Raw genomic sequence first — 18,631 nt, 5'->3', positions numbered from 1 at the left:
TTTCTGTATCATTTCCTGAAGCGCGGATTCAGAAGGAGATCGATGAGGTGATTGGCCCCCTGCGTAGCCCCACGGCCCAGGACAGACAGAACATGCCTTACACTGACGCCGTTGTCCACGAAATCCAGCGCTCCTTGGATCTCTCGCCTACCGCTGTCCCCCACAAAGTGCTAAAAGACACTGAGTTCAAAGGCTATACCATTCCCCAGGTGACCTTCGCGAAATGTGCCTGTTAACTCCGGCCCTCTACTGGAACTCTGAAGCAGGATTTCTGAATTCTGAATTCAGGAGTTGCTATTCCTAGTTATGTAAAAACTGCTTTGCTGACTGTGGTGCGCTAAGGAAATAAGTTTTTAACAGATTTTTCCCCAGGGTGCTGCACAATATTTGGATTATTACTGCTCCTGAGTTTAGGAGATTTGTCACCACTCTCCAGTTTATTCTCAGGGTTTCTGAGTTTCAAACATGCAATTGTAATAGACAGGGCACTTCAGGTATTTTCCAGAACACTTACAGTACAGAGGACAGCTAACCTCTGGTGGTTGTTAGTTTAAGGTGCAGAGTCTCCTAAATTAGTTTATTTTTCCTGCTGTGGTGTTGTGTTTATTGAATGTGTGCTTGTCCAGGGCATGATGTCAGTGTATTAACTGAATGTGTGTTTGTTCAGGGCACAATGGTCATTCCTCTTCTGTCTTCGGTGTTGTCTGACCCCGAACTGTGGAAACACCCAGATACCTTTGACCCTGAGAACTTCCTGGACGAGAAGGGAAGCTTTAAAAAGAATGATGCCTTCCTTGCATTTGGACTCGGTAGGTTTTTACAATTTCACTTCACAGAGCCATGACTAAGGACAGATCTTCCTATGTGCTCCTATGAACACCCTAAATTAAGTGGTTGCAGAATTAGTCTGCCACATGGCTGGGTGTGACTGTGTAGACAGCACTCGCACAGGTGAAGGTGTTTAATTCCATGACATGATTAAGCACAAGGACTAAAGTAACATCAGAAGTGTAGTACATCTGTTTCTAAGAGAACCTGCTCAAAACCATTGCTCTAGGATGATCCAACACTGACCTGTTAAATGTATTTAAAAAGAGGTCATGACCCCCTGTGATCATTGAAGGTCCCAGGGCACTGTTGGACAGCAGGGGGGAGTGTAGTGAACTATTGGTGCATAATTACATATTATAGGTGCACCTTAGCGGTGAATGGATTGAGAGCACTGTGGTCCTTTAACTGCTTTTGGGCTTCCACAGTGTTGGAAAGAATATTCTTTCAAGATGGAGCTCAAGAGCGTCTCCCAGATCTACCTGGATAGGAAAAGGGGAAAAAGAGGGAAAGGCATCCAGCAGGAAGCCAAATCCTTTTCAGATGTTAAAAGGAAAGCAGGTAGCTGGAGGAGCAGTCACTAAAGCGTTGTTGTCCAAGACAGCTGGACAACACAGTAAGGTCCTTCAGGATTATGTAGGAGGTTCTATATTTCAGGCGTGACAGCAGAAGCTGTGGTTGAGTTTTGACCCTGTTTTGTGTCTCTCTCGGACTCAGGGAAGCGCGTCTGTCTCGGGGAGGGACTGGCTCGAATGGAGCTCTTCCTGTTCTTCACATCCCTTCTCCAGAAGTTCACCTTCACCGGCATGGAGCCCCCGGAGCAGATCGAAACCAACCCCCAGTACTGCAGCTTCGGGAGGATGCCACGCACCTACCAGTGCTACGCCAGGCTCAGGGCTTAGTGGAGCTCAGTGTGTCAGCAGCACACTCACGCCGTGGGCTGCTGACACACCCTCTCTCCCAACACACACATTCCCAGAATTCCCTGAACGAGCCTGGGTTTGAGCCCTTTCCGAGTCAAGAACATTTACTGCAGGAGTAATATCACAGAAAAACAAGTGTCACCCACACTATCATGTTATAAAAACTAACCATTCTTCTTATGAAACTGTCCCCCAATAAATACAAGTTACTATTGTTTAGTGTACGTGGTGACATTAATCACACAAAAAAGTGGAAATAATACTGAGAGCAAAACAAGAATTAATTATGTACTTAAAGTGAAGTAGTAATACCAATAAATACTACACAAATATGAATAAAAACAAGTTGTTTTTTGATTTTACAAAAAAGTAAATATATAATGGTAACAGTGCAACCCATAACAAATAATACATAAATTAACATGTGTAAAAACATCAGAAACCAAAGTACACAGTAGATAATTCAAGATCTGGCTGAGTATTGTAAGCTTTGTTTTCAGGAATGAAGGAATTTGCTTGGTTGGAACTAAAGGTTCATTACAATGGGATGCTCACCCATGAGCAGTATCCACAGTTCTCCCAAATTCATGTCCCGGAGATCCTAGAATTTCAAGTTAATGCATGGAGTGCAGGGAGCAAGCCCCCGTTCCAAACATCAGTTTATGTCTCTGTAGAAGGCCGGACATGTGTAAAGGTGACAAGAACGGGACACCCACTTCAGCTGAGCCAAAGGACAAGACGTGGCGGTGCACATGTCTGTAAAGGACCTGTACATGCCTGCTCCCGCCCCACGCTCACGCCTGCCGGAACGCTGCTCGTTCAGGTTTTCGGCTGTGCGTTTTCTTCGCTGCTCTCTTTGTGGGGTTTTATCATCGTGGGAAGTATGAAGCTGTTCAGCAGGAGATCCCCATCCTGGTACTGGGGGCCAACTTTCCTTCTAATTTTCATTCCATCCTGGCTTAATGACCTGCTCTAATTGAAGGTTTAATTGAACTAACAAATTGCTCGACTGAAACATCTGTTTTTTTCTACTTAAATTCTTCAGCTGGGATTTTATTTGACTTTATTTGACTTATGAAATGCACTACATACCCTCCTACATGTTGAGGAACTAAACACAAAGATTTCAAATGAAGTCTATTTAGTCAATTAAAGAATCAATCAGTTGTGTAACTGGGAGCTCGACTAGAACAAAAACCAACAGGTGTGTGAGCCTACAAGACCAGCCCTGGGGAACTCTGCTTTTGTAAGTTCTCATTTCAGCAATATTTGCATAAACAAAATGAGAGTAAAGAAAAGAAAGGACGAGCTTTCTTTCCCCCTTCTGTCCACTTGTGTAGGGTTTCGAGCTATCAGCACATCGATGATGTTACAAAGTACAAACTGCATTAGAATCTAACAATCTGTAATTGTTTTATAATTTTTTTAATTATAATCTCTCGAGTCTGCTGCATCCTTATAAGATGATGATGATGATGATGATGATGAAAACCATAGCATTCTGTCATCTGACATCCTGAGATATTTAGGATTTTGCAAATGCGTTTGTTGTTCTCCTCTGAGATGTTTTTTTGCGATATATCACCAGTCCTTTCATTGTACCTCTGAGCTCCAGACAAACACAATTTCAGTCTCTGTATAACATTTAGATTTTTTATGTTTTATGTTAGAGTCAGTTTTATGCCTGTATGTTTATCATGAATCCAAATGATAGATGTTGGACTAAAGGCAGACAATGAATAAAATTTAGGCCTTTTTTTAAGTCTATCATGAAAAAAGCTTAGGAGGTAAACTAGCAAGTCTTCAATTGAACAAGAAGTTCAATGTGCGATTTATAATCTCACACAAACAAGCTGAACATATTTAGGTATTGCACATAGTGCAGCATTCTCCAGCGTATGCAGAGACCCCCTATTTAGGCATAGTTTAGTTCTCTACTAGAGTTCTTAATGATAGCTTTTATATACAAAACAAAACAACTAGTGAACTGCACTGATAATTGTATACAAATATAATTGATGCCTATAACTGATCTGCTTGCTGGTTTAGACTTTTTTTCAAACTCACCTTGGTTTCAGGAATACTCTTGTTAAGTACATGGCTTCCAACAACGTCAGCAAAAATAATGCGCCCTCTCCTCAGCTTACTAATTGAGAATTTCCTACCTAATTTCTGTCTAAAAATGCTTTTAATAGGTGACAAGTACATACACGTGTGGGAATAATCATGTATCAAACACACTTTGAGCAATTTCCCTTGTGCTCAAGTCCAACACACCTCACATAGCGCAGCCCTCCAGAGTGCTGATTAGTACAGGGCTGATACTGCACCATTTGCAAGTAGCCTTCAACTTTTTAAGATTTAAAAGCTACTTTCAAAATGTAAGATGGAAATAAATGAGTGTGAGGTAAGGAACTCAGCTGGTGCAAAACCCAGAGGACTGAAAACCTATGAAGTAACGAATGATGAGGGGAAAGTCTTATGTTGAATGTGTCTGTTGCTTTTGAAATAAGGCATCTTCCTGAGCGTATTAATAGTAATCTGTGGCTAGTTCAAATGACTAGTACTCGTTAATTTATTTGATTTATGCTTTTGTCCCCATTTATAGAGCTGGGTGTTTTAATGGGTGACGTGTCCGTCTCAGGGTGCTGACAGCAGAGCCCCACCTGCGATGCGATCTAGGGGTGCCCTAATGTAGCTTGGTCACAACCCTCATCTGAACCCACTGCCTTCCAGTTATGAATTTATTAACCCCCCCTGAAAAATGTTTTGTGGTGCTTTTTCGGAACACCCATAGCTGTTCCTCTGCTCTGCACTCCATTGCACTTAACTGCTGCATGTCGTGACCTTGAGTTAGAACTGCTGTATCTATGGGCTGCGCACAGCTCTGCCTATTTAAACATGATGTGAACGATGCCGATGCGTTTAGATTAATCGCAAGTTTATTATTCTTGCGTCTCTCTAGAAATTTAATGTCAAAAGAAGGAAGTGATTTTTAATGAGCGACTGGTGCTCTAGTAAAATGCTTTTTTTAAATATTCTCACTGAGTGTGAGAAGTACTTTTTTTAAAAAGGAAAAGTGATTATGTTTTTAAAAAGGGAAATTAATGTTTAACATGCTGAGCTGCACATGAGTAGGCCTCGGAAGTACGATGTGCTACCATATCTTATTCATATCAATTTAATCAATATCATATCGATTTCTATACAAAACCATCCTGTCAATTTATTAAAGGCTCAAACCGGGCACTTTTACTTTGGCAATAAGATTTATTTAATGAAGCAAAGAAAATATTTAACAGTTCTGCATTTGAAACACAAACGAATGCCAAAATATAAAAAGATAAAATCACAAAAGCATAACATTTCAAATTTCAATAAAATACTTAAAATTTCAATTTGGTTTTACGACATAAAGCTCACAGTGTTCGCTTTACTTTGGCCTTTAGCTGGCCTTATGGCTTTTTAGCGCCGCTAGGGGGCGCTCCTTTGCCGCAGTAACTGTCAGAAGACGAGGATTGCGGCCTGACCTGATGCTTTTCTGATCCTTGTCTGCAATCATCACAGTAAATGTAAGTTTTTGTAACAAAATGTAACATTTTTCTGTTGTGCTTCAAGTAGGATCTGAAAAGCAAATAAACGTGGCCAAACAAAGTTCCAGTGCTTCACAGTCTCCAGGATGGCAGAGTCTGCGTCCCCACATGATCCTGAGACAATGAAATAACACGAGGGGTCATCCCGACTGCCCGGGTTGTCACGTGACTGATCCACGTGCCGCGGTTTTGGTGTGGAGTGTTCAGTGATGCTCTGGAGGCGGATAAAGTGATATAGCCCTGGGGAAGGAGGAACATTGACGATCTTCCAATCCCAACTGAAGGACCAGCAATACGACTGGAGAAGAATGAGGAATATTATTCTCTTCCGCCAAACCTTTCTTGAAAGAGTGGAACCTCCTTCAGGGGTTCAAATTGGGTCCTGTCTCCAATTTTCCTTAAATAAACTCAGATGTACATGTTTTTAGATGGAATACAGTACAGTACTTACAGACTTTTTTCATATTCTGGAGTAAAGTCAAAGGATCACTTCTAGTGCTTTCAGTGGAGTTGTGTGATGTTTTACAGCTGAGTGGGAACTTGCAGTGCATAAAGGATGGTGCCACGTTCATACAGTAATCCACCTCTGAAGCAACAGTTGGACTTGTACAAGAAAAAAGACATGGGCTTCTGATGTACACACTGCGCTGACTGGGGAGTTAATCCATGGACAGTTTTATAAGAGAACATTTGATTGAAACCACAACAATGCCTATAATTCCCCTTCACTCGAAATCCAAATACCTGTAAAGGAGGTGAACCTCCTCAACTATTTCAGATTTTAGTAGTTCTGGAGACATAAATTTGATTTCATATCTATTTCTTGCCCATGCAACTAAATCCTTTCCCAAGGATACGTTAAATAATCTCTTCTGTGCTTCATTTAGTAATATCTCCTCCGTAGAGCTTGGCAATGGCATGAACAGCGATCCCTTCAGTGAATTTCTCGGAGACCGTGAGCTATGACAGAATGCATTGTTCCTGGGGATACAACGTGGACTGTTCGGCAGTAGTGATAGGTGCCGTCACCAAGAGCCCCAGGGCTGGAGAATTTGCAGGCACGGTTGGGTGCAGCACCTCTGTAGCCCTTGGGGCATTAAAATCTGAGGCTCCAAGTAAAAAGTAGTTTCAAGCCAGAGAATCAAAGACCAATGGAGCAGAGACTTAATGTTGCAGATCTTTATTTTCGTTTTTCTTTTGAACATTGTTTTTAAGGTGTAGAAATGGAAGTTGGGATTCCACCCGCCGAATCTCCTGTTGTCATGAACTCTTTCCTGACAGCTTTGCTTTGCTACAGTACCTTCAGCCTCCCACATCACTGCACTTGGCCACTCAGCAGCTCAGGGGTTCGAGCCGAAGGGGCTGTGATGCAGCGCTGGGCGTGGCCAGCCCCACATGCACCTTCTGCCAAGGGTGTCTTGCGTTCTCTGAACTCTCAGGCACTGTGCCCGTATGCCCTTTCTTGTGTCTTTCCATGGCCGTTTAATAATTGCAGTTCATTTTAGCTCTGTGTCCCAGATCTGATTAAGGTGGCTAATATCTTGTTCTTTGAGAGCATTGGACAAAACCCTGTCCGCACTGTTGCAGTATCCCTTCATCAGGGAGCCTTCTTCAAGAGCAGTTCCCTGCTGCACTCGGCGTTTGCTGAAGTAAGTTGATCTCCTTGGATTTACACTCTCCCATGTCTTGGCAGTTGCAAGCAATACCTTAAGCTCTTCCGTTGTGGAGCATCCACGCTTAGCAAAGTGGAACCCATTTGTCTTGTAAAGAACATAGTGCAAGAGGTAGAAAAAAGGTTCTGAGGTGTCCTAATCCAAAACTGGGATAAAACACGCTCCTCAGCCCTGATCAACGTCTCCATAGAGTCCTTCCCCCACACTCTCTGGACTCCTGGTTCTCAGGGGCTGTGTGATACATTGCCTATGAACTGGGTTTCTGCATGATCAGACTCAACTGAAATGCACAGTCCTACTGCAAGTGAGACGAAGATCAAGCCCATCTTATCTAGACTCCACTTCCTTTCAGCAGTAGCTCTCTGTGTACATAGCCAGAACGCCTTCCCCGCCATTGTCCTGTGGGCTACAGTTCAGGTTGCTGGGCGCCTGCTTGTGGGCAGAAAAGTAGCAGTAAGACTTGCCCATCTTGGCACTGGGGTGGAGATGCTGGTTGCAGGAGGAGCTGTCTGAAGAGCAGGTGCAGCCGGCGTTGCAGTGTGCTGCCCCCTGGCCTGGCGGCTTGAGGTGGCAGTGGCACCTGCCTGTGCTGTTGCCGGCGCCCCCCTGTGGCATGTTGCTGCAGGTGAGGCGGTACTCCTCCAGCAGGCTCATTCCCAGCTTCCATCTCTGCCACTTCTTCTTGATTTCCGACTGCACCTGTGGGCAGGCACGGGGCAGGAGGGGGGAGCAAAGGAATGGACAGAGCTGTAGCATTAGATGTCAGATTAGCTGTAGACAGATCTTTCTGAAGCTGAAAAAATGTGTTGTGTGACAGCGCATTACAGGGAAGACACTAATTGCCTCCCGCTGAAAAAGCAGTTCAAGTTATATAAACTATAGGCTGTCAAATAACGCCAGACACTAGGTGCTGGATATTTAATATCGATTTCCTGATTTTTAATACATTTGCATTTAAATATGTGGTTTTAGTTGAAATATTTAAATATGAGACTACTTTTTGTTAATCAGTACTGAGTTTGCTCAGTTTTAGTTTCTGCACAATGCTCTCCCATTGCACGTTAATATCCACAGCCACATTTTAAAATATTACTTGTGTATCTTCTATTAAAAATGATACAATGCACCCACAATTTTGCACACTTTCCTTCTAGTTTTAGCTTAATCACAGTTCCACTTTAATGGAAATGAATAATAATTCCAACTTTGTTTGCAATGTTAGCACAACACAGGAACTTCAGTTAAACTGCCACTGGTTTTACGAAAAAAAAAACAGACACTCGCTATGTGGTTATAAAAATCATACATCATCAGGAAACTAATTATTTTGCTTTATGCTTTCTCTCAGAGGAGTTATGTGTTCAATTATGGATTTTCACAATTCATAGCACAACAACATCCATATTTAATGTAAATAGAAGGAGCAGTACTTAATGTAAGGAAAACTGGAATACAAATGTGGCTGATGATAGGTCAATCAGGTGGGAAGATAACTTGTGCATCTTGATTTTAATAAAAAACAGAAGAAATGAAACCAGAAAATCTTTATTTGAAATCCTTTTTTGTCTGCCTACCTCCTTGTTCACAAAGCAGTACAAGACAGCAACAAGCAGACCCTGTCAAACAAGAAAAGGAAAAACCAGTGAAGACTCCAGCAGCTATGCATTAGGTGCAAGGTTCAGTTACAGTTATGGAAACGAAGGAGGAAAGAGAACTGAGGCGAATGGCCCATCGGAAAGGGACATACTGTACACATTGTAAGATTTGTTCTATTGTATTTGTAAATCTACAGTTAATGCTCCATGCACATTTGCTGGAAAAGGAATCTGCAATGGGATTCTCACTTGTGTATCTTTCTACAAGTCTGTTTTTTTATAAAGGCTAACTGGTATCTACTGTTGGCATACTACCAAACAGAAACAGAACAGAAATATAAAAAGCAGTCATGAGCGTCTATTCAACAGACCAGAAGAGGTATCTATTTACGCACAAGTGTACTATCAGAACAGGGCTTCTCCTTGCAGGGAGGAAGAGGCAATATTTCCTGGAAAGAGCAATTTTATACATTTCAGGTTTTACTGACATGTTTCTGGGCATTGAGCACAAGTGGCACTGAAAAGCAACAAAGTGAGTGTTCTTTAACTTTGCATGGATGTGTGTGGAAATTTGCTCAAGTGTTAGCAACATCCAGCACATTGCTTTGTCATTTACAAAGGCTGTGTAGCCTGTAAAACATGACTCTGATTGGTCTGCTGTGCAATGGAGGCCTTTATGTACAGGTATGTCCGCTTTGTAGTCCTGTTTGAAGAGCCAGCCTGTGTTGGAGGCAGATGTGCTAAGTCTATAGCGAAGGGTCTGGACAGGGCAGTGAGCAGCAATGAGACCAGTCACCTGGAACGAATTGAAGAAGAGCTCGAAGAAGAGCTTCACGTTGCGCAGTGTGCCCGCGGCCTGCTCCTCCGTGATGAAGGCGAACACCACCTCGTGAATGCCCAGGAGAGGTATGAGAGTCAGGGTGGACTTGGCCAGCCTGCCCACAAAACCAGAGCAAGAACAGCTGTCAGTTCAGACATCCCCTGATCACAATGTGCAGGTACAGCATATTTGCATCTTTTACCCCTGCGTTTACCAAACCAGTGTCATGCATTTGCTTTGAACTGCTGTGGTTTCCTACAGGATTGGCTTCGTTGTTTATCCCATTTCTCCATGCTGAATTTTTCAGGGTTTACCAAGCTAACATTTTATAAGAAATTCTTGAAATCTCACAAGACAACAGCTGCCCTCTCTTTCTAGAACACAGACTCTAAATTCCAACTAGCAACAGCCATGAGGATGAAAGTCTGGCTTTGGGATGCAATTAGTAGTTCATTGCCAGCCTGGAAGAAAGCAACATTTCTCCACCAGGTCTCCAGTTCTGATGGGGAGCAGACATTTGTACTGTTTCTTTGACACTGTACTTTGAGTCTCCTGAGGACTTGTGTCTCAGACTGGGACTGTTAACCATACCCTGGGGAGCAGCTCATAGACATTTCCCTGGCATTATTTTCATCACACTCAGCAGCGACAACTGCATGATGCACGTCTGATACATTATACCTTCTCCTGAGGGGGGCGGTCAAAGAAATTCATTTAGAACAAAGAATTCTATTGAAACAAAGAAGCACATAGCATAAATCTCCATTTGTTTCTGAAACAAATTCTCCTTACTCTCCCTTGATCTCCCCTTCTCAGATGTACTGACTTGTTTTAGGCATGCAGCTCCTGACGGGCTCTTAAATTGAACAGTGTGTTTTCTGTGCTCGCTGAACACCAGAACTTTGTGGTAAAAATGAGCTCGAATACAGCGTTGTTAGCCCTTTACTGATGTGAGAAACGAGCACTGACTTGGCAGAGCAAAACTCTAAGTCCTCTTCAGCTCTTCAGGGACTTTGCAGGGGGTTATAGCAGTTGAGCTGGGAGGACAGTCAGAAGGAAGAGGAATGTACTGCGAAACTCTGATGATACTGAATCACTGCCACTTTTGTCAGGCTAAAACAAAAGGTGAGGGTATATGTGATGCTGTTGCTTAGACTCTTTTCTCAGTGGCAGTATAAGGTGCTCTGAAGAAGAAAAAGGCTCTTGCACACAATAAAATGCAAAGTCACATTTTATTATGAAAGGAATAAAAAGCTTGTCTTAGGCAATGACCATCACCTTTTTACTAACATACAAGTTATTAATTAGTTGCTGACTAGTTTGTGTGAATTAACAGCAGTACATTTAACTTAATCAATTAGAAAACGAACCTCTTTTGACTAATTTTCCTAGGCAACAGTACTGTATTTTGTATGGGTGATCTGTGAACATTTTTTCTCTACATTTTTCTTCTACTTCAAATGCACAGGATTCCTGCAGGCTTTGTACAGCTACAGAACTCCCTTTTCTGTTAATAACTGGAACCAGTGTACAAATTATTGATCAATACACACAGAAATAAAGACCAAAAGACTCAGCAGCCCTTGAACACAAAACAACAGATCTCATTCTCATCTTTCTTCTCATTGACGTTGTTAACCTAAATGAAAAAACCATAAACAGATAAACATCATATGATTCATTTTTATGATATGATGTTTTCTGCTCTAGGGGCTTGAGTTAAAAGATACATACTGTATAAGCCAAATAAAACAGTATTCACAAATTTACAAGTGATCATAAATAAAACAACAGTCATACACAAAGAATAGCTTATATTTGAAAAGTATTCTTTCTTCAAAGAGTTTCCTGAGCTCCTGGCTTGGCAACCCTGCCAAAGTCTTGTTTGAACAGCAGATCTGTTGTGTTTACTGGCAACTACAACAGTCTTGATTCTTCTACAAAGCTGATGGAACACATTCTAAAAGGCTGAGTTGATTTTTTTATTGATCCTTGTTATCTATGTGTTTAGCTTGACAGTGAACTTTACAGAGGGCATGAGATCATTGTCGGACATCAGCTTTTGTAGAACAGGACGTGCACTGCTTTGGTTAGATGTCCGTCCATGTGAATTTTGAAGTGACAAAAATTCAAGCAGACTACCCTTACCTGAATTTGTAATCTGTATACCTCATCTGATGTGCCGTCAGTTTGGAGACAAGGATTTTTATGATACGAATGAAAATGAAAAAGTTGATCTGGAATAAAGGAACACCAATGATGAGTTCACGAATGCACACAGATACTAGGAGAATTCTTTGATGCAGCAATAAACTGAAGCAGGGAAATAAGTCAATATCATAATGTATTGTCAATAAGCTTGGTAATCAATAAACTAACAGGGTGTAAGGACAGTTACCTGGCAACAGTTCTAACAGTCACAAGAGCACTATTGTGTTTCTAATGGTGTATGATAATTTGTATACATTTAGAATTACAGTGGTTGAAAAAATGTGAGATAGCAATAGTAAGAAATCAATAAATACTGAAAGGCATAGTACAAAACACAGTCATGTATTTGCAATCAAAGTAATAATAGTGAACAAAATGGATTTGAGCAATTCACTCTGAGCTAGCTCAACTTTTCAGAGGACCTTCAAATAATACGTGTTGCTGCTCACAGTAACCTCACATTAACCATGCACACATTTTTTCTTGACGTTCCTCAGCACTGCCATGTGACACAAACCGCCTAACACGAGCGCATTAACATCTGGAAGCAACAAACTGGAAATCCACTGTTTCACAATAAAAACTCAGTCAGCTTGATACAGTTTCACACGATTATAATGAAGGCCTGGGTTAGATCAAGACATCTAACCAGCTGGCAGGCGCAAATTCCAACCCAGCACTGAGGTCCAGCTTCCAGCTGAGCAGCCACTACAAGTCCCTGGTGCAGAGGCAGCTGTCATGAAGAGACATGTTCAGCATCTGCAGCTGGTAGGCAAGCAGCAGCCTCGGTTTAATCTGGGTCTTTTTACTGTGAGAAAGCTTTCCCCTTGAAATAGTTTTGTAGCATAAAAACACGAAGATTGATTGATCTCCAGGTTTAAAAGCTTAACAGCTGGTGCCTTTTTTTAAACTCGCTTGTCCACCAAAATAGGCAAACAAACGTGTTTAAGAAAATATCTTCTTCCTGCAGTTCAGGTCTTCAGTTAAAATAAAAAGTATTCTTTGTCTTGCAAACTTGCAAACCCCCGAATGTAAAAGTGACACCCACTTTAAAACTGCGCCTGGCTAGCTGGCAGTGAACGGAGAATCGCAGTGGAGTAATTCATTCTCATTGGAGTGACCACTAACCGCGGGGATCAGAATTACACAGAGACTAGAAATCAGGAGGGGAATGCAGTTAGGGAGCAGAAAAGCACGGTAAATTGTAGGATTTGATTAAAAAGTCATATCATGAATAAAAAAACAGTACTTCCAGCACTTCTTAAAACAAAACTGAGTTTTAAAAACACTAAAGAAGACCTTCTTGTACAAGACTTACCAAAATAGAGAACAGTATCGGGGAGCGAATAATCCACCAGTAGGCCATGTTTTCATTCATCTCCCAGCATCTTGAAGACCAAAGTAGAATTAATCTCTACTTCATTTCTTGTCAACTGCTTTCAATATTAGGAACTAAGAAGGTGCATAAGGTCAGAGGAGCCTACATAATGAACTCTTTAATATTGTATGATAATAAGGTTTCTGTACTGTATTTATATATGCATACATGTCTCTTCCTGTAACATATAGCGTGCTACTTACTTTTTGTTTTCATACAGATATCGGACAACAGTCCAGGGCACCACAAACAGCACTGGGGTTCCTGCGCAGAGAGACACCAGTGATCACGAGGTGACCGTGTAACAGTGGGCAGGGGCACTGGGCATGTTACAGAGGTGACATCCCCCCTTAAAGCCCAGACAGATTCTCCCATGTGACAGGGCCTGGTCTTCTGGCACAGCAGGATGTCCAGGAAGTGGTGCTGTGTGTGTGCTTTCAGCCTGTAAGCAGCTGTGACAGAGCAGGGCTGTACCCAGAGCACACCAGTCACACCAGCACAACAAGCTGAGGACCAGAGCTACAGCAGTAAGGGAGACACGAAGTTCAAATATTGATAGCTTACTAACTTTAAGTAGTTGGTCTTTCTTCATTCCTTGGACCACGATTTCTTACCTGCGATCATGTTTTATAATTTAATTGCTCTTTGTGCCTAGTGTACCTCAAAAATCCACAGAACCTGTGAGCCAGAGGTGCCCACTGTATATCCCATATGTCCTACCCCCTCAGTCCCATCAGGCATCAGTCCCGTCACCCAGACAGGCATACTGACCCCAGCCGATGACCAGGTATCCGCAGAAGTAGCTGTTCTCGGAGAAGACCATGAGCACCAGCAGGTTGTGCAAATAGAGCCCTTCCACTAACAGCCAGCAATAATTAGCCCCCACACAGTACTGCATGAGGACCTGGGCCACCCGACAGCCAGAGAGAGCCTGCAGGCGGGAGAGAGAGACTATCAGTCTGAGGATGTTTCAATTCACAGGATTTTCCCAGTCCAGTCCAGCTTCGGTCCTCTGCCATTCACCATGGAATAGAGGACAAATGGCAGATTGTTTTTTCGAGTCCTGCTGTCTCTCGATTTCTGGGACTCGTTTGGTCAGAATCAGGTGCACAAGGCTGTCTCAGTAGAAGCCCCTGTAGAGGGGTTCCCAGAGGATTACATCAGCAGAACAAGGACATGCAACTGGAAACATTCCAGCAGGAAGGATATTCAGACGTTCCCTGCTGGAAACCTGGTTTCCTAGCAGGTTGTTCCAGGAACATGCAGTATCACTCATTGTGGATTCGGACTGCTCTACTGCCCCTGCAGGGTCCCAGACGAACTGCACCTCGCACCTGGGGCCTTCAAGTTAAAAAGTTGCTGTGCCTCTCAAAGTCTGCCGCACTCTGACTTGTTACAGGAGGATGTGATTTTGTGCACCTCTGCTATGCTAAGGAGAGTGTGTGTTTGTGCACGTGTGTGTGTGTGGTTTACCTGGTCGCTCAGCACGAAATCGCGATTGTCCCCGAATTCCCTGGCCTCCCTCATGAGCAGGGCGTCCCGCGTCAGGATGGAGACGGCCCGAAGGATGAAGGAAGCGAAGAGGTTGGTGTGGATGTAGTTCCGAGTGCATCGCAGCTTCCTGAAACACATGCCACAGGGTCTTCCGCAAGGGGGCAAAATGGGATCGAGGCCACGTAATTTGTAAGACCTGGCTAATGTGACGGTTTATGATTTAAAAAAATCTTCTCTTTTCGTCACAGAATAAACCTTTTACTTGTTCTTTTGCAGCCTACGCATGTTGACGCAGCTACTACTACTACTACTACTACCACCTACTTGACCGTTCGTTCTCTTATGTGCTCCTTGGCCAGAGACATCAGCAGTAACAGCACAGAACTGAGGGGGGTAGCTCAACAGCTCCCTCTCCAGGCTCGAGTGTAGGAGAGCAGTCGGAGGGCAGAGAGCTCACCTGAAGATGAGCAGGATGGTAAACGCGAGAGTCAGGCCAGCGAGGGAGAGCGAGTAGCCCACAGTGTACATCACTTTGAAGTAGGCCAAGATCACCATCTGCTTCTCCTGTGGGGCAGAGCACACAGCACAGGTCAGTGCCTACCCACATGTTCTTGTTGCTGATTGGTTTTTGTCCTTTTTGTCTTCCTATGATCCGGTGGTTCTGGTCTCAAATACATTGCAATGTTAATTTTGCTCGCCTGCTTCACAAGAGGTTGGAAGAAATATTTCCAGGGCTCTGGCGGTTTTTGTTTAGGTTTGTGAGAACTGCTCTGTCCTCACATGATTTATCACCACTGTCTTAAAAGGCCGTTTCTGCTTTTCACAGCACGGTTGCTGGGCCAAAAAGGAAGAAAGGAGAAAAGTACAGAAAGAGAAACCTCTTGGTCTGGGTAACAAGTCTGGATTTTCGTAGTACATTCAGTGTTTAAATGTAAGGCCACTGCAGTATGAAACTTAATTCATAAATCCATTGGAATCCATAAAACAAAGTAAAAAGAAATAGAGGCATTATACAGTTTCAGACAATGTGTGTGTGCGCGTGTGTGTGTGTGTGTGTGTGTGTGTGTTAATAATAATAATAATAATAATAATAATGTTTCTTTATTAGCCCTATACAATTTCTTGCATTAGGAATTCGTCTTTTCACATACCCCAGATTTTCTCCATGGAGACACAGACACACAGACAGGGAGAGAAGCTTGGGGTCAGAGCGCAGGGTCTGCCATTGTACGGCGCCCCTGGAGCAGTTGGGGTTAAGGGCCTTGCTCAGGGGCCCAACGGAGTAGGATTCCTCTGCCGGCCGCGGGATTTGAACCAGCAACCTTCCAGTCACAGGCACAGATCCTGAGCCACAGAGCCATCGCTCCGCCCACGTGCGTGTGTGTGAAATTCTCTAAGGTTAATTTACGATTATTTGAATAGTACCTTGCTGGAATGAATGGGCAATAAGAGAAGCACAGGTGTGAGTGACAGATAGACGTTAATGAAGGAGCTGAACTGAACTGTGCGCGCCTGGCGTTCAGGAAGACCAGTACATGTTTTTCAGGCTGCAGGGTCCTGAATCCTGGGACGTGCAGCAGGGTGACCAGCCCTGCTCCTGAAAAGCTCCTGCCCATCTAGTTTTAAGGTCATCATTAAATCATCAGTTTGTGAAGACCTGGAACATTTTAACTGCAATTGGTTAAACGGACACTTTTTTAATTGAGTCATTCGGAGATTATTTCAGACAGAAACCAGCAGAACCTTAACCACTCCATAGCTCCCTTCATTGGAGGAACTCTCTTAGCCGATGACTTGCTTGATTGGTAGAACAAGTGTTCCTAACCCAAACACCGTGACACATGGTGACCAGTAAGTCTGACTGGAGTGGGGGACTCCCGGATTAAGGTTGGAGACCCGTGGTATAGAGGAGAACAGGGTATAGAGAGATTGCACTGCTGCCCTCCTCTGAACTGTGGATAGGAAGTGTGTTGTGTTGCTAAGCAGCTGCATGTGTGACTCTGGGCACTGGTGCCATTCTTTGCCATTTTTCACTTGATTGGTTTGGAACGTATTACTTTTGGTCTGGTGCATATTCAATAGAAATTAGATTTTTTTTATCGCCCAAATAAAATGTTACAGCTACTTGTTGTTTGTCTTTGAGGTGTCCTTTAAATAAAAATCAGTCTGAGAAGTCTGACATTGTCTCACCAGTTGAATTTAGTAAGACCTAGCTAGAAAGAACTAGACTAGATTGTGCAAGCCCAGAGCACAATTTAGCCAGGACTGCCCTTACTGGTACGGTGTTTTTTTAAGGTTCTTCTTGTTTTGCTCTTGCAATTTGGGTGGTTGAAGTGTCGCCTCTTATGCGATCACTTTAGTAAATGATAACTTTGCCTTAGTGAAGATTTCACAAAACCAGCAGACGAAATCAAATGGATTGCTTGTTCAGAGTATAATATCGTATTCTTATAGATACGGGGAGGGAAAATATTCTGGGATGAATTCAATGTCTCCCTGTTTTCGGATCATCCTTTGAGAACTCCCTGCTTACCTGCTGCAGGCTGTCAGCCCAGTCACACTGGGAATGGTCCCTCCAGGTGGCGCTGGTGTTGTTGGTGAGCCACTGCCCATCCGGCCCACACTCACGCAGCACAAAGCCACTCTGGACTGGAGGAGAGCAGAGTGAGCTCAGTCTCCCACCACCATCGCACAGTGAACATCTCAGGCACGTTAGTTAGTCTTCTAGTAACACAGCAAATACTCTAACAAAAGGTGGTATTATTACTTTTGGGGGATACCTGTGCTCAGGAATGTGGGATGAAATTATTTCCTTCTTAGTGAAAGCCTGCTATTCCAGGCAGAATACGCTTGTTACTGTATACTAGTATTTTAATTGGCAGATGCTTTTATCTGAAGATTACAAGGACAATGTCTATTTCATCTTTTTTACTTGTTAGTTTGGTTCCGATTTGTACACTCCTGTTTGTTGGCACAATCTGTGTGTAGTATCAGCAGAGCTTTTGTCCTCACCTGTGATTTAAGCTCACCAACGTCTGGCTGTGGAGTGGAGCACTAATCACTACTCCACGCTGCCACCCTAAGCACGCAGTCACATGCTTTCGCTTTGTTATTCCACTTTAACGTTACTCTCATCAGTTTTCAGGGCTTGGATACAAAAGCATGGCCCAGCACAGCTCACCTCCACAAATTTAATCTGCCGCTTCTGGCTGACAAACATTTCTGAGGAATTCTTACATCCAAACATATTCCTACTGACACAGATATAATACCTTGTTCATACCACGGGAGGTACCACGGACAGGGCACTTTGACTGTTGTATTTGGCAATCCATCCGTCCAGCAGGCATACATATCAAACATACGCTTACAGACCAGGCCTGTGGATAAAAAAAAAAAAACAGATTTTAAACCTCCAGTTAAAGAAGTAAAAAGCTTATTGAACCTTATCTTCAGCTTCAGTGTCTCCTGTTCTCTGTTTAATACTGTACTCTTACTCTTGGTTTCGACTGGTACCCTCTGCTTCGTGGTTCACTGTTCATTTGAATGTTTTTGCTGGGTTGACTTTATCTTTGTGGATTTTGAGTATTTGTATTGGGTCTCCTCGTAATGATCTCTGCTGAACTTTCAGCTCCTTCAGCCTGTCAGTGTAACACAGTCTTTGAAGCCCAGGAATGTGTCTGATTGCTCTTCTCTGCACTGATTCCAGAACAGCAGTATCTGTTTTATGATGTAGTGACCAAAACTACACAATTGTAAATCAGATCTCAATGGTTCACTGGGCAATGTTAGCATTTCTTTTGCTTCTTAGCATTGTGTTTCTATAAAAAATATAATATTTACTTTCAGTGCAAGAGCTGGCTCATAGACTTCCCAAGAAGGCAAAGCTTGGAGAATGGTTTAAAATTGGTGGCCAAAAAAAGAGGAAGATCTCACCCACCTGACACACATGAGCAAATTGCTCTTGGCAGGAGGAAATAGTGAAGGATGAATTGTGGGGGCACAGACAGGTTTGACACAAATAGGTTCCAGTTTGCCAGTGGAACGAAAACCCAAAAGAATCAAGACCCAGTAATTCCAACAGCCCATTTAGTAGTTAGTAGCTAATTACTCCCC

At 43.0% G+C, this 18,631-nt stretch overlaps 2 protein-coding genes across 2 annotated transcripts in view; one reads left to right on the top strand and one right to left on the bottom strand.

The window, feature by feature from the left end:
* Positions 1–2,096, top strand: part of LOC148672071 (cytochrome P450 2M1-like) — a 41,277-nt gene extending 39,181 nt beyond the window's left edge. Inside the window, exons 8-10 of the mRNA XM_088627408.1 lie at positions 22–209; positions 668–809; positions 1,546–2,096. Coding sequence (XP_088483534.1) covers positions 22–209; positions 668–809; positions 1,546–1,730 — 515 coding nt within the window. The 3' untranslated portion in view covers positions 1,731–2,096. The remainder of the gene's footprint in view (positions 1–21; positions 210–667; positions 810–1,545) is intronic.
* A 2,905-nt stretch (positions 2,097–5,001) lies between these two features.
* The window catches only part of gipr (gastric inhibitory polypeptide receptor), a 37,033-nt gene continuing 23,403 nt past the window's right edge, over positions 5,002–18,631 (bottom strand). Inside the window, exons 4-14 of the mRNA XM_088627403.1 lie at positions 17,788–17,895; positions 17,049–17,164; positions 14,973–15,079; positions 14,495–14,642; positions 13,793–13,952; positions 13,225–13,285; positions 12,962–13,031; positions 11,581–11,669; positions 9,409–9,547; positions 8,592–8,633; positions 5,002–7,716 (exon numbers count right to left, since the gene is read on the bottom strand). Coding sequence (XP_088483529.1) covers positions 7,366–7,716; positions 8,592–8,633; positions 9,409–9,547; positions 11,581–11,669; positions 12,962–13,031; positions 13,225–13,285; positions 13,793–13,952; positions 14,495–14,642; positions 14,973–15,079; positions 17,049–17,164; positions 17,788–17,895 — 1,391 coding nt within the window. The 3' untranslated portion in view covers positions 5,002–7,365. The remainder of the gene's footprint in view (positions 7,717–8,591; positions 8,634–9,408; positions 9,548–11,580; positions 11,670–12,961; positions 13,032–13,224; positions 13,286–13,792; positions 13,953–14,494; positions 14,643–14,972; positions 15,080–17,048; positions 17,165–17,787; positions 17,896–18,631) is intronic.

This window comes from Lepisosteus platostomus, chromosome 4, assembly GCF_059453375.1.
Source record: "Lepisosteus platostomus isolate fLepPlt1 chromosome 4, fLepPlt1.hap1, whole genome shotgun sequence".
In the NCBI taxonomy this organism is placed as follows: Eukaryota; Metazoa; Chordata; class Actinopteri; order Semionotiformes; family Lepisosteidae; genus Lepisosteus; species Lepisosteus platostomus.
The sequence above is the reverse complement of the archived record's forward strand: the minus strand, read 5'-3'. Positions and strand labels throughout refer to the sequence as shown.